At 43.0% G+C, this 16,556-nt stretch overlaps 1 protein-coding gene across 1 annotated transcript in view; it reads right to left on the reverse strand.

The window, feature by feature from the left end:
• The window catches only part of CNGB3 (cyclic nucleotide gated channel subunit beta 3), a 477,293-nt gene that overhangs the window by 35,024 nt on the left and 425,713 nt on the right, over positions 1-16,556 (reverse strand). Inside the window, exon 16 of the mRNA XM_073679549.1 lies at positions 16,141-16,287. Within this exon, the coding sequence (XP_073535650.1) occupies positions 16,141-16,287 (147 nt within the window). The remainder of the gene's footprint in view (positions 1-16,140; positions 16,288-16,556) is intronic.

Below are 16,556 nucleotides of genomic sequence, written 5' to 3' on the forward strand. Positions count from 1 at the left end.
ACAACAATCCTGAAAAAGGGGGTCTCAAAGTCCTTTTGTGAGTGAAGGATAGTGTGCATGTATGGCTACTACATCAGTAGACAGTGAATGGAGTGGTAGTCACACATGAGCAGTACCTCTCCATTCACATGAGGGACCCAGGACCCCTGTTATTCCATGTCCACTATATGACAAGCCACTGCCTCACCAGGACCATTCCCTCCTGAATGCTGCCATCTGTAGATTTGCACTTTGCTGTGAAATTAATAAAATAATTGACTTATAGGAATTGAATGTGTTGTTGGTTTGGACAATCCCTTTCCAAAAATGGTCAAATATGCATCTCAGCTTTAGGTTATAGAGAAGGTCACAAGCAAAAAATAAATGTTAAAAAACATTTTTCAATTAGGATAACTATTGTTTATATAGTGTGAATGGACATCATATACATGGCTTCTTCATCAGGATCACCAGAGCATCTTTCATTATGGAGCCCGTATAATACCTTATTTCTCCTACATCGTTGCTTTCCCCAATCACGCCTACTGATCTCCAGGGAATTCATCAAGCCATTGTGTATGGCGTACACTGAACTCCAGAGAGTTACAATTTGCAAAAAAAAGTTTCAAAAAGTCTCAAGTTACCCCAAATATTTACTTTTTGGAACATGTTTGCAAAAAAGTTTAAAACTTTGCATATTTACTGAGTCCACAGTGGCCAACAAGTTTTTAACAGGTTTATTAAAGGGGTGTTCCTGGTCCACTTTCACTTTTGCATTGGGAAGTGAGTACCATAGATGGCCTTTCGTTGGCAAATGCCTGTCAGGATGCGTGCTGACTAGAGATGTGTGCGTCCATTCGAGGCATTCTGTTCCATCGGCCCGGTCAATAGTCTCTGGCCACTGGACGGGAGGCTCGCAAAATCTCTAACCTTCCGGGATCTCTGATGTCATCATTGCGGTGCGACACAACATCACTCCAGCTCGACTAATCAAAAGTTGGGCCATAGATCCCAGAATGTAATAGACTGACAAGTCTCCTGTCCAGTGGCCAGAGACTACTGACCAGGTGGATGGACCGGTGTCCAGCGAATCGATCTGCCCATCTCTAGTGCTGCTGACCTCCTGATGTGGAATGGAGCTGCACTGTGAATCCTTTTAAGCGTAAAGCCGTAAAGTGTGCACTTTTAATATATTTGCCACAATTTAATCAGGGTATTCTTTTTTTTAAATTCTGGCGTAAAATGTCAGTTTTAAAGGGAATGTGTTATCAGAAAATTGCCTACTGTTTTAATCAGTTTTTTACTTTAAATCTATTTTTTTAAAATTGGCAATTTTTAACAAAATTTTCATATCACAATTTTAAAAAGAAAAAAATTAAATCTTGCAATTTTCACACTGTCTACATGGTCTACTCTATATTACTTATTTCTGTTTTTTTTTCAGGAAATCTACATGTCCATTAGCAACAATAGACTAACTCAGACCCTATCTTTTGCATTTAGGCATCTATCATGATGGGTATTGAAGCACCTTGTATCTGAACATGCACAAAGATACTTATGAAGGGAGGAGGAGCAGGGCCAGCTGTGACATCCCCCATTGTGATTGGTGGGTCTTCTGCTAAAAGTGTTATCTGTTATTGTAATCATGGCTGTGGTGATAATGAGACTGCTGAAAAAAAGAAGAGTCTAAAATAGCCCCTGTAACTAGTAAGAAAATGAAACAATTTCTATTTTTTTTTAATACAAATCGTGATAGGAAAAAAATGGCCAAAAATGTAATATACGGTAATACATTTAAAACAGAAATCTAATTTAAACAATAAATCATTTTCGGACTATACGTTCCCTTTAATAAATCTGCCCTGTTAGTACCTATTTTTAAAGCTTTTACTGTATATTCTCTACTGTATTTCTAAAGCCACTGAATTGGCATCTAAGGTGCATTGAGATTGAAGGTGAGATTACAAGTATTGATCCAAATTTACTAGAAGAGATGCTTTGTGAAAGATTCAGTCCATTCCTTTTGTGCCAGAGTGAGCAATTTGCGCTAGATCATTGCCTTTGTCCTCTTCTAAATATAACACCTATAGCTTCCTATGATAACAATACACATAAATGGCCTTTTATAAGCTGCTGAACATAATATGGAACTGGCATATAATAATAAATGTCTGGGGCATGTGGCTACTGCATAGTGCTCGGTGCCTCATTATATGCCATCCATCAATATATGTAGAAGGGGCATAGGGTCAGGTCTCACTTATAGAGTCAAAAGGCCAGAAGACTTGGATATTAGTAAAGGTGAATGAAGGGACCAACCTATTATTGGACCCTTTTATAGTTGGTTTTAAGGTGAGTGTTTTCATTTTGTGGGCTTAAGTATACTTCAATGCATTTCTTGCACCCGTCAGATCAATACTAGAATCAGTTACTTTTATATTATTGGAAGAAATATGTGGTCACTAAGGACTAGAAGTGAGAACTATTGATCCAGGTGTTGGATGAAAAAGAGATAAGACAGGGAAAAAAAGCAAGTTTCAGAATTCTGCTCAACTTTTTGCTTTGTAGTTTATTCCTTATATTAAATGTGGACGTGATATACACTACCATTCAAAAGTTTGGGGTCATTTAAAAATTTCATTATTTTTGTAAGAAAAGCACATTTTTTTTCAATGAAGCTAACATTAAATGAATCAGAATTACACTCTATACTTTGTTAATGTGGTAAATGACTATTCTAGCTGCAAACGTCTTGTTTTATTGCAATATCTAAATAGGTGAATAGAAGCCCATTTCCAACAACCACCACTCCAGTGTTTCAATGATGCTAGCTGAGAATCTGGAGCATTACATTTGTTTGTTCTATGAAACTCTCAAAATGGCCAGAAAAAGAGAACTTTCATGTGAAACTCGACTGTCTATTCTTGTTCTTAGAAATGAAGGCTATTCCATGAGAGAAATTGCCAAGAAACTGAAGATTTCCTACAATGGTGTGTACTACTCCCTTCAGAGGAGAGCACAAACAGGCTCTAACCAGAGTAGAAAGAGAAGTGGGAGGCCCCGCTGCACAACTGAGCAACAAGACAAGTATATTAGAGTCTCTAGTTTGAGAAATCGACACCTCACAGCTCCTCAACTGGCAGCTTCATTAAATAGTACATGCAAAACGCCAGTGTCAACGTCTACAGTGAAGAGGTGACTCTGGGATGCTGGCCTTCAGGCAAAGTGGCAAAGAAAAAGCCATATCTGAGACTGGCTAATAAAAGGAAAAGATTAATATGGGCAAAAGAACACAGACATTGGACAGAGGAAGATTGGAAAAAAAGTTTTATGGACAGACGAATCAAAGTTTGAGGTGTTTCGATCACAGAGAAGAACATTTGTGAGACGCAGAACAACTGAAAAGATGCTGGAAGAGTGCCTGACGCCATCTGTCAAGCATGGTGGAGGTAATGTGATGGTCTGGGGTTGCTTTGGTGCTGGTAAAGTGGGAGATTTGTACAAGGTAAATGGGATTTTGAATAAGGAAGGCTATCACTCCATTTTGCAACGCCATACCATACCCTGTGGACAGCGCTTGATTGGAGCCAATTTCATCCTATAACAGGACAATGACCCAAAGCACACCTCCAAATTATGCATGAACTATTTAGGGAAGAAGCAGGCAGCTGGTATTTTATCAGTAATGGAGTGGACAGCGCAGTCACCAGATCTCAACCCCATTGAGCTGTTGTGGGATCAGCTTGACCGTATGGTACGCAAAAAGTGCCCATCAAGCCAATCCAACTTGTGGGAGGGGCTTCAGGAAGCATAAGGTGAAAATTCTCAAGATTACCTTAGCAAATTAACAGCTAGAATGCCAAAGGTCTGCAATGCTGGAATTGCTGCAAGGGGAGCATTATTTGACGAAAGCAAAGTTTGAAGGAGAAAATTATTCTTTCTAATAAAAATCATTATTTCTAACCTTGTCAATGTCTGGACTGTATTTTCTAATCATTTTGCAACTCATTTGATAAATAAAAGTATGAGTTTTCAAGGAAAACACAAAATTGTCTGGGTGACCCCAAACTTTTGAATGGTAGTGTAAATTCTTTCACTTTCCCAACAGTTTTATAGTCTCAAAACAAAAATAAAAATGTAAAAAATTTTTTTTTTTAAAATGTAAATATTGGCAGCAGTGTCTGAATGATTAATACTGTTGCTTTGCAGCGCTGGGGTCTTGAGTTCAAATCCCACTGAGGACAACATCTGTAAGAAGTTTGTATGTTCTCCCTGTGTTTGCGTGGGTTTCCTTTCATGCGTCTAAGATGTTCTGATAGGGAATTTAGATTGTGAGCCCCGATGGGGACAGTTATGATCATGTCTGTAAAGTGCTGTGGAATTAATTGTGAGTAAATTAATAAGTGAGTAAAATAAATAAATCTACCATTTAGTGTCTACATGGTAGCAGTATAAAACCATGTTCCTGTGTATAATTGTGTCTGTATAAAATCATATGTGTGAATATAAAATGAGGTGTCTATGTATAAAATCATGTTTGTATAAAATCATATGTGTATATAAAATCATATGTGTGTGTACGATATCATACATGCACATGTACATTTATAACACTTTTTAAATGTTAAAAAAAGTGGTAAGGGGCTTTACAAATATGGCATTTAGCTTAAAAAACAACTTTATTAAACACATTTGCTCCAAAACATATTGTAGCTATGTAGTAAATTTGGTTCTGTTACTGTATCTATGTAGTAAATTTGGTTCTGTTTCTGCATCTATGTAGTAAATTTGAGTCTGTTAGTGTATCAGTGTAATAAGAGGGGGTTTTTGGAGCAATTGACGTAGAACGTCGAGCTAATAAGTTGGGGAGGAGGTTCCACCAAAAGATGAGTTGGGGGTAAGAAGTGTGACATGGAACAATGAGATGACAATCGGGTTGCACATGGAATGACGAGGGGTCCCCTATTCAAATGTTTGCTCTAGGGCTCATTGCCATCAAGTTACACCCCTGCTGGTACCTGTTATAGTCTGTGAAGCACAAAATCATGGAGATATGTGCAATTTTCATCTGGATGAAACTCGGACCATTGAAACCGTGTGCTGCATAACCGTTTGTCAATTAAATTGTTGGGGCGTTCTTACAGCTGCCTCTCACACTATAGTGAGCAGTGACTAATTGCTCTGTGCATGCCCCCATGACTTAAAGTTGGTGTCTCCCAGTATCAAATACTGTAAGTTAATTTTCTCCCGCTAGCCGAAATGTCAGTAAAGTGGCTGAGCAACACTGTGATGCTAATTCCCTCCAGATTAATCTAATATCTGCAAATAATTAGTATTTTTAAGGTGTTCAGGTTCCATTTTACCTTTTTGTTGCCTTTTTTTTAGAATTAAACAAAAATGCAACGTAACCTAAAATACTTCATTGCACAGTAGATACACATACAGTAGGTTCACGCTTGGAAATGAAAATACGGCAATATGATAATGTGGTGTATGGTTCAAAGATTGGTCTATGAAAACTGGTATTCAAAAAATGTAAATGTGCCCATTATATAAAAGATTATAAGAAAATGTACCCCCCGGTATTTTCGAAAAAAAAAGAATGAGACAAGAAAAGCTTGTTAGTTTTACATTCCTAAACTCAGAGAAGCAACATGCACCTGTATTTGGGTGTTGTGTACGGGTCCAATATTGGACTATTACGATAAAGAAGAGTGAAAAAAAAAGAAAAAGAAAGCTTAACAATACACACACTTTTTGAAGTAGGCAATTGATTTTACATTTTGGGATTCTTACACTTTTGGATTTTTCTGAACTCAACGCTGTAGAACCATAAAATAACGCTCCTTGGTCAGCCCCAATCTTTTACACTGGCTGTGATAGTCCCCCTTGATTGGCTGTTGTAGAACTTGTGATGTGATAGCTGAAGAGCATTATGGGGAAGCCCACCTGTTGCGCCTGACATCATTCGCTCCCTTAGTGACTCTTCAGCAGTGTTTTTGTGCCAATCTGTGAGAATCGAATCGCAAACTGTTCAAATTCGTGAATATCAGGAAATTCGACTCAAAGTCGATTCTCATTGGATCGATTCAATCATATTTGCTTATTACCAGATGCTTCCCCCATATCGAGGTCTCTTACTTTCCCTGAATATAGCAGGTGATTGTACATGATGCTGAGTTATGCAGTCATGTCACATTTCAGCTAGTGATGAGTGAACGTGCTCGCCACTGCTCGGTACTCGGCCGATCATCACTGTGCTCGACAAGCTCTGCGCTCGACAAGTATTTCCGGGTTGCTCGGGCGGGAACTCGAGTACCCTCTCTGCATGTTTGGCGCTCTTTAGAGAGCCAATGAATATGAAGGGATTGCCTGCCATGTACTGTAATGCTGTAGCCATGTTGGTTGAGGGCATTACAGTGATTGGCTGGCCGTACAGCATCATCAGGTGTATTTAAGACCGGGCACCGCCATGCTCGTCATAGTCTACCCCGGAACCAGGCAGAGTAGGGAGAGCTGCTGCTGTGTCAGTGAGAGATTTGCTTCTTCATAGTTAGTATAGGTATTCCACAACATATATATACACTGCTCAAAAAAATAAAGGGAACACTCAAATAACACATCCTAGATCTGAATGAATGAAATATTCTCATTGAATACTTTGTTCTATACAAAGTTGAATGGAGGTCTGGATTTGGAGTCACCCCCAAAATGAAAGTGGAAAAACACACTACAGGTGGATCCAACTTTGATGTAATGTCCTTAAAACAAGTCAAAATGAGGCTCAGTATTGTGTGTGGCCTCCACGTGCCTGTATGACCTCCCTACAATGCCTGGGCATGCTCCTGATGAGGTTGTGGATGGTCTCCTGTGGGATCTCCTCCCAGACCTGGACTAAAGCATCCGCCAACTCCTGGACAGTCTGTGGTGCAACGTGACGTTGGTGGATGGAGCGAGACATGATGTTCCAGATGTGCTCAATCGGATTCAGGTCTGGGGAATGGGTGGGCCAGTCCATAGCTTCAATGCCTTCATCTTGAGGTCTGGCATTGTCCTGCATTAGGAGGAACCCAGGGCCAACCGCACCAGCATATGGTCTCACAAGGGGTCTGAGGATCTCATCTGGATACCTAATGGCAGTCAGGCTACCTCTGGCGAGCACATGAAGGGCTGTGCAGCCCTCTAAAGAAATGCCACCCCACACCATTACTGACCCACTGCCAACCGGTCATGCTGAAGGATGTTGCAAGCAAAAGATCGCAGTGGCGACTTTGCCAATTCTGGTGTTCTGTGGCAAATGCCAAGCGTCCTGCATGGTGTTGGGCTGTGAGCACAACCCCCATCTGTGGACGTCGGGCCCTCATACCACCGTCATGGAGTCGGTTTCTTACAGTTTGTGCAGACACATGCACATTTGTGGCCTGCTGGAGGTCATTTTGCAGGGCTCTGGCAGTGCTCCTCCTGTTCCTCCTTGCACAAAGGCGGAGGTAGTGGTCCTGCTGCTGGGTTGTTTCCCTCCTACGGCCCCCTACACGTCTCCTGGTGTACTGGCCTGTCTCCTGGTAGTGCCTCCAGCCTCTGGACACTACACTGACAGACACAGCAAACCTTCTTGCCACAGGTCACATTGATGTGCCATCCTGGATGAACTGCACTACCTGAGCAACTTCTGTGGGTTGTAGAGTCCGTCTCATGCTACCACGAGTGTGAAAGCACAACCAACATTCAAATGTGACCAAAACATCAGCCAGAAAGCATTGGTACCGAGAACCACTCCTTTATTGAGGGTGTCTTGATAATTGCCAATAATTTCCATCTATTGTCTATTCCATTTGCACAACAGATGTGAAATTGGTTGTCAATTAGTGCTGCTTCCTAAGTGGACAGTTTGATTTCACAGAAGTTTGATTTACTTGGAGTTATATTCTGTTGTTTAAGTGTTCCCTTTATTTTTTTGAGCAGTGTATATATCCAACTGAACTAACAGTCCTTCTGAGGACTAATCCAGCTGCATATATTCAGTGGTGTTAGCAGCAGTTAGGCAGGCAGTGTATGTGGCAGACTGCAGTGCACATAGTGCAAGAGGGTCCATTGAACTTTCCTGCTGCTGCTGTTCTTACAGATTTTGTAGACATAGCCCCAGATATTAGGGGCCAAGGAAATTTTATTTTGATCTTAATCCTGGTTATTTGCTTAAAAAGCAATCCAGAGTACACCATTTTTCTGCTCCATTTGCTTGTTCTCACTGTAGAATAAAGCCAGATCTGTTCCATAGTTCAGCGATAAAAATCCAGAAATTTAAACTGAACGTGGAAAATATTAGCCTCCTTTTCCATTCTGTTGCAGTGTGTTGGTCAAGCTATTCACACTAGGTGTCTGTGAAGGATAGTATTAGCAAATTACAAGCCTGCTATTTAAAACCGTGGTTCTCTGTCAGACATAACACCTATAAGAGTGTTCCAAAATCAGACATTTCTTCCATTTTCATTCGGTTGCAGTGTGTCGGTCAAGCTATTCACACTAGGTGTCTGTGAAGGATAGTATTAGCAAATTACAAGCCTGCTATTTAAAACCGTGGTTCTCTGTCAGACATAACACCTATAAGAGTGTTCCAAAATCAGACATTTCTTCCATTTTCATTCCGTTGCAGTGTGTCGGTCAAGCTATTCAAACTAGGTGTTTGTGAAGGATAGTATTAGCAAATTACAGGCCTGCTATTTAAAACCGTGGCTCTCTGTCAGACATAACATCTATAAGAGTGTTCCAAAATCTGACATTTCTTCCATTTTCATTCCGTTGCAGTGTGTCGGTCAAGCTGTTCACACTAGGTGTCTGTGAAGGATAGTATTAGCAAATTACAGGCCTGCTATTTAAAACCATGGTTCTCTGTCAGACATAACATCTATAAGCGTGTTCCAAAATCTGACATTTCTTCCATTTTCATTCAGTTGCAGTGTGTTGGTCAAGCTATTCACACAAGATGTCTGTGAAGGATAGTATAAGCAAATTACAGGCCTGCTATTTAAAACCGTGGTTCTCTGTCAGACATAACATCTATAAGCGTGTTCCAAAATCTGACATTTCTTGCATTTTCATTCAGTTGCAGTATGTCGGTCAAGCTATTCACACTAGGTGTCTGTGAAGGATAGTATTAGCAAATTACAGGCCTGCTATTTAAAACCGTGGTTCTCTGTCAGACATAACACCTATAAGAGTGTTCCAAAATCTGACATTTCTTCCATTTTCATTCCGTTTAAAATTGTGGTTCTCTGTCAGAAGTATCACATATAACTGCATTCCAAAATCAGTCATTTCTCGAGAACGTGGAAAATATTGTCTTCCATTAAAAATGGGCAAGGTGCATGGCAAGGGACGGGGAAGTGGACGTGATGGTGCATACAGAGGCCGAGGACGTGGGGGACTACAGAACACCACTATTGAACACAGAGCAGAGTCAAAAGGTTATTGGTTGGATAGCAGATAATGCTTCCAGTCACTTAGCCACCACCACCCTATCTTCCATACGGTTAAGTCTCAGTAGCCGTGAGTCTGGACCGCATATTCCTCACCCTGGTCCCGCTTCCTTCCACCATGCCTAGTGCCCGGAGACAACTGATCCCACACTTGGACACTCAGAAGAGCTGTTCACTTTTCCATTTGTAGATTCGGGCCTCTCGCCGGGCCAGTTTCAAGCGAGTAAAGAGGAGAAGACGTGTAGCGATGCCCAAATATTGGATCAGCCACGGTCACACGAAAGCCACGGTGGGAAAGTGCAATTACTGTCGCAAGAGGTGGATGATGATGATGATGAGACACAATTGCCAGAAAGTCAGGAGGAGGACCAGGGCGCGGAAGTGGAAGACGAAGTGGTGGATGATATAGTAACTGACCCAACCTGGCAGGGGGCCATACAGAGCGCAGACAGCAGCACATAAGGGGAGGGAGGTGTAGCACCACAACAGGCAGGAAGAATCAGCGTGGTGGCCGCAGACACAAGGCAGGAAAGCGTTCCTCGTAATGACAACACGACGGAAGTTGCCAGTACAACTGTTAGGTCTTCCCGAGTCTGGTTATTTTTTAAAGACTCTGCAGATAACCCCAAAAAGGCCATTTGCAGCACCTGCCAGACCAGCATCAGCAGGGGTAGCAAAACTAGCAGCCTGACCACCACCAGCATGATCAGGCACATGGCAGCAAAGCACCTGACTAAGTGAGCTGAACCCCAGGGTCCAGCAACAGTGTCTGCGAGTGACACCACTGCTTGTTCCGCTGTTGTGCGTGCACACCAATCCCCTATCCATGGCACATGCCAAGATACCTCCCGCCCTGCACCTGTCATTGCACACTTTCAACTAGCACCATCAGCAAGCACGTTCACATTCTTGTCCCAGCACAGCGTTCAGTTGTCCCTACCCCAGTCCTTGGAACGCAGCGTAAATACACAGCCAATGCCCCACAGGCCACACTACTAAATTAACACATTTCGCGAATGCTTGTGCTCGAAATGTTGCCTTTTAGGCTCGTGAAGACTGAAGCTTTCCGGCCGTCCCTCAGTACTCGGTCCTCAGCTGTCACTATTTCTCCCAGTGTGCCATCCCCGCATTACATGAGCACGTGTCCCACAACATTAGCCGTGCCCTCAACATCGCAGTTACTGGGAATGTCCACCTAACCACAGACACCTGGACAAGTGCTTGTGGGCAGGGATGGTACATCTCGCTGATGGCACACTGAGTTAATAAAGTGGAAGCCGGGACCCAGTCGGACCTTGGGACAGAACACGTCCTCCCGATGCCGAGGATTGCGGGCCCTGGGTCAATCAGGGTTGCCCCCACATTCTACAGCTCCTGCAACACCTCCTCCTCCTCTTCAGCCTCCATCTCTGAAATGACCACATCAGTCGCAAGCTGGAAGCACTGCAGCACTGCCTCGGCTAAGTTGCAACAGGCTGTGCTGAAGCTAATATGCTTAGGTGACAAACCGCTCAATACTGAAGAGTTGTGGACAGTTCTGAAAGAGTGGGCAGATCTGTGGCTTACCCCTGATGAACCTACAGCCAGGCATGGTCGCGTGTGACAATGGCCGGAACCTGGTGGCGGCTCTGAGGTGAGGCGAGATCACACACATACCATGCCTGGCCCATGTGCTTAACCTCGTGGTTCAGGGGTTTCTCAAATCCTACCCGGATCTGTCGGATCTACTTGTCAAAATACGCCGCCTGTGTGCCCATTTTAGAAAGTCAGCTACAGCTTCTGCCGCCCTTGCCGTGCTTCAGCAGTGTTTGCAGCTTCCAGCTCACCGACTGATCTGTGATGTCCCCATGCGTTGGAACTCTACATTGCAGATGTTAGGAAGGATTTGTGAGCAGAAGAGGGCAGTTGTTGAGTACCAGCATCAACAAGGCTGCCGGTATTCAGTTCAGACTCCACACATAAATCCTCAGGAGTGGACATGGATATCAGACATACTTACCATCCTCCAAAACTTTGAGGACTCCACCAAGATGGTGAGTGGCGATGACACCATAATTAGTGTCACCATCCCACTTCTCTGTCTTCTGAAACGCTCTCTGCTCAAAATTAAAGAGGATGCATTGCAGGCAGAGCATGATGAGATGGAGCAAGGAACCATACAGGGTGATTCCACACAGTCTAGCCTCATCTCATCCCAATGTGGATTGGGTGACAATGAGAAAAAGGAGGAGGAGGAACAACAAGAGCGGGTTTTTAGTGCCGCCGGTGGAATTATAACTGATTTGCGAATCCGCCTGTCAACTGAAAATGCTGACAGGCTGATTCTTATAAAAATGAACAAGGGCAGGATTGGGCCAGACTTCTCAACACCACTGAATGATAGCAGCATAACATAAACTCAAATACAGTGTCTTTTTTTGGGAGGTCTAACTCTATTCCCATGCACCTCTGTCTTCACACCCAGACATGGATATACGCTTCCTGATTTTGTCTATTTGCTCTTGCCCTCCTCCTTCTCCGCATCCTCATCCTTCACGACCATATCACCACCATATGTACCATATCAACATATCTACCTCTCTTGCTAAGGACATTGGAGTTCCTCCAAATTTTTGGCATCCGTTGCTTCACTGCATATGCATACAGTATGGGTGACACACTTCCTAATAATGGGAGCATTTTTTGCAGCAGACCCTCCGACCTCTACATCTCTTGCAAGGGGCATTGGAGTTCCTTCAAATTTTTGGCAGCCGTTGCTTCACTGCATACCCAAACAGTATGAGAGACACACTTCCTAATAATGGGAGCATTTTTTGCAGAAGGCCTTCTGACCTCTACATCTCTTGCAAGGGGCATTGGAGTTCCCCCATGTTTTTGGCAGCCGTTGCTTCACAGCATAGGCAAACAGTATGGGAGACACACTTCCTAATAATGGGAGCATTTTTTGCAGGAGGCCCTCTGACCTCTACGTCTCTTGCAAGGGGCATTGGAGTTCCTCCAAATTTTTGGCAGTATCTGCATACACAATAATAGTATACTGTAGGGGACCCACTCGTTAATAATGAGAACAACAAAGCATAGCCGACTGTTGGCCCTTTAAGAATAGTAAGCCTGGCCTTAAGTAAGCAAGTAAGATGGCCTTATAAAAATAGGCTTTGTGAATTTCAGAGTCCCTGCATCATAAATGAAACAGAATGTGTCTGATGATATCTCACACACCACATGGCCAGATAAGGTAGTAAAATGTTAAAATTACATTTGCTGGTAAATGTTTTTGCACCGTTGAAAGCAATGCAAAAGCGCAAAAACGCATCAATAACGCTACGTGTGAACATAGCCCAACGTGTGGAGAAGCATTTTTGTTTTTGGTTATTTATTTTGCCTTATATACAAGTCATTACCCTGGAAAGGATGTTCCTTAACATATTTCCCAGGAAAATCCATTTTGGTTTCGTTTTTGTATGTTTTATTGTGAGTCCGTAAAAGTGGCATAATACTCTGACAATGTTATTGACCGCAGTGACCTGGGAGTTAGAAATGCTTCCTGGGGTCTTCCCCATGCTGTTCCCATGTCATTTGAGCACTGTTCCCATTGATTTGGGCAAATTTTAGGCCCTCTGCAGACCGCCGGGGGGAGCCGCCTGAAAAATGCTCGAGTTTCCCATAGACTTACATTGGGCTCATCTCTCGGACCGATCACCCGAGTGTTCCAATGTGCTCAACCCGAGCAAAGAGTACCCGAGCATTTTAGTGCTCGCTTATCACTAATTTCAGCTTCTTTTTTCCTTCATTTTACAATGGCCCATAATTAAAAGTTTGAGGATTCCTAATAGGTCACGATTGAAAATGTTCTTAATCATGAACTGGTAAATTAAACTAATTGATTGGCTGAGTAATTAATGATCTTATATGTCCTCGTGAAATCATTACATGGCCTGTTGTGAAATTCTATACTAGCACAATGCGGGATTAATGTTTCATTCTGCTCAATACGACATTAATCTCCTCTGGTCAATAATTAGAAATGTCTGGTATTGGTGTGTAACCTGCTGACATTATAAAAGGCCCTCAGAATGTAACTTAGAGCCTGTGGAGGGAACTTTTAGTTTAAGTTCACAAATGACGGAATTGTTGTGGATCTTGGAGCAGATGTTTGTACTCAAAATGCAATTAACGAGTAAGTACAATGTCAGTGAGTAGATTCTATCTGTTTATCTATCTGTCTAACATTGATATACAGTATAACATTATTATTATTTAATTTTTTTAAAAGGACCTTTCACCAAATTTTTCATGTTGAGCTGGACACACGATGTAATAGTGGCTGCATAGTGGAATGTAATATATATTTTTTTATTTTTAATTTTGCCTTTCCATTGCAGAGATATTAGCAGTCGGAGTATTGGCACCTAATGAGTTACATTTGCTAAGTCCAAGTGGGTGTTGTCAGATAGCAACTGATACAGGGAGTAAAAGTGTAATGCCTGGTGAGGGTTACTTCCATGCCCAGTCACGCTACAGAAAAGGGTACCTGGCTGGGTGTGCATATTTTTACCTTTAGCATATGCCACTACAGATCCGCTGGACATGGCAGGACAGGACCTGATGAAGTAGAGATGAATGAAAGAGACCACAGTGCAAAAATAAACTTTTCCTTACTAAACGAACAGGTGAAATATATATACCGTATTTTTCGGACCATAAGACGCACTTTTTCCGAAAGTAACTTACCAGTGGTGGTGGAGTGGGATCGGCGGTGGCGACGACAGTGGCAGCAGGTGGTGGCAGCAGAAGAGGTATCTGCCTGGGAGCCAGGGCCGGTTTCTAGCTGTGAGCGGCTTCCGGTGTGCGCGGCCATCTTTTTGAAGTTGATCTACAGGAAAATGGCCACCGGAGCCGGCGCATGCGCTCTGCTACGCCGGCGGCCATTTTTCTGTAGATCTCAGCTTCAGAAAGATGCTCGCGCCCACTGGAAGCCGCTCACGCTGCTCTGCCACGCTACTCACAGCAAGACACCGGCCCCAGTACCAGGCTCCAGGGCCTCAGCCACCACTCACCCAGGCCCCAAGCCCCCAGCCACCACTCACCCAGGCTCCAAGCCCCCAGCCTCCACTCACCCAGGCCCCAAAACCCAGCGCCAGCCATCACTCACCCAGGCCCCAAGCACTAGCCACCACTCACCCAGGCCCCAAACGTCAGCCACCAATCACCCAGGCCCCACCTCCCAGCCACCACTCACCCAGGCCCCAAACCCCAGCGCCAGCCACCACTCACCCAGGCACCCAAGCCCACCAGCACCAGGCGTCCAGCCCCAGACCATCAGCGCCGGGCCACCAGGCGCCCACTGGAGGCCACCAGCACCAGGCCGCCAGGCGCCCAGCCCCAGGCCACCAGCACCAGGCACTCAGGCCACCAGGTGACCAGTGCAAGCCAGCAGCGCCAGGCCTGGCTTCCTGAAGGACCTTGCCTCCTGTGTCAGTACGTCCGATAGCAGGCATGTCACTTAAAGAATACATCTTCTGCACAAGTCAGAGACAGGAACTTCACGGTTACATGTAATGGCACATTTCTTCTGTTACATGTTGCACTTTGCCCCTCACAGCTATTTTCAACTTTCCAAATGTATAGGCCATACGCCTCTTGGTGTGTTGCTGTATTTTCGTATCTGTTCACACTTGTTGCAATCCTCTTTGGAGAACACGTGTCTCTGCCTGGCCAGTCTTCTCTGTGACCCTCAGATCTGGCTACACTTGAGATTTCTTATCGAGTATAGATAACACTTGCTATAGGCCCCCACTTGCTTGAGTTAAGGAATCTTTCTGCCACTTGGTAATTGGTTACTTCAGAACTTGCTATCTGATTATGGTCTCCTCTCCCTTCTTCACACACAACACCCTTAATCAATGCTGATCTGCGGACTATAGGTCTTTCTCTTTTCTGTGGTTTACAACAACTTCCTAACAAACAGGAACTCAACTCCTGTACCCACTTAACACCTCCCAATATGGGCATCCCCCAACGGTTAACCCCATCTGCGTGCTAACTAAGTGCTGGAGGCCCCAAATTAGATAAAACAACATATAGAAGCATGTCAATGCATTATATTACTATAGGATCTTCAGGAAGAGCGCCAACCTGCCTTTCCACTACCTTACACTACTAAATGCCCCCAGTGAAAAGTATGTAACACCAATTGGACTTAATTAAAGTTAATTCATTAGGTGCCAAATATTTGATAGCTAAAGTCTCCACCATAGAGAGATGAAATAATAATAATAATAATAAAAAAAAATATTCCTCTCTGCAGCAGCTATTATATCGTGTGTCCAGCTCAACATGAGAAATTTGGTAAAAGGTCCACTTTAATAGTAGAACATACTTGGCTTTTTTTGTAAGTAACTTCTTCGAATCTGGATAATGAACCAAAATTTCACCAAGGCTCTTCTTATCAAGAATGAAAAGATTTGCAGTGAAAAGTATGTAACACCAATTGGACTTAATTAAAGTTAATTCATTAGGTGCCAAATATTTGATAGCTAAAGTCTCCACCATAGAGAGATGAAATAATAATAATAATAATAATAATAATAAAAAAAAATATTCCTCTCTGCAGCAGCTATTATATCGTGTGTCCAGCTCAACATGAGAAATTTGGTAAAAGGTCCACTTTAATAGTAGAACATACTTGGCTTTCTTTGTAAGTAACTTCTTCGAATCTGGATAATGAACCAAAATTTCACCAAGGCTCTTCTTATCAAGAATGAAAAGATTTGCAAATCCATGAGCCGCCACATTAGCCGTTCTGCGATTCCCTCCGCCAGCAGCTAGAAGACTGAAAGAAATATTAGTTGTTGATGTGATGGCAAATAAGAGATGAGAGTACAGTATTAGCACTCGAAATCATTTAAATGTCTATGACTTGTATTGGAAAGATTTATCCCACTGCATACTGGGACATACCCAAAAGTCACGGTAAATACGAAGGTGACATTCACATATATAGTTGTTGCACACATTTTTGGTTACAGTTGTGTAAATGTTTTATCAGAAATAAAAGGAAAAACATATACCTCAGCTACTGTATATGCTACAAATGTGCTG

Source organism: Phyllobates terribilis, unplaced genomic scaffold (genome assembly GCF_046119375.1).
Source record: "Phyllobates terribilis strain yellow unplaced genomic scaffold, ASM4611937v1 Scaffold_4__5_contigs__length_816908805, whole genome shotgun sequence".
Lineage (NCBI taxonomy): Eukaryota > Metazoa > Chordata > Amphibia > Anura > Dendrobatidae > Phyllobates > Phyllobates terribilis.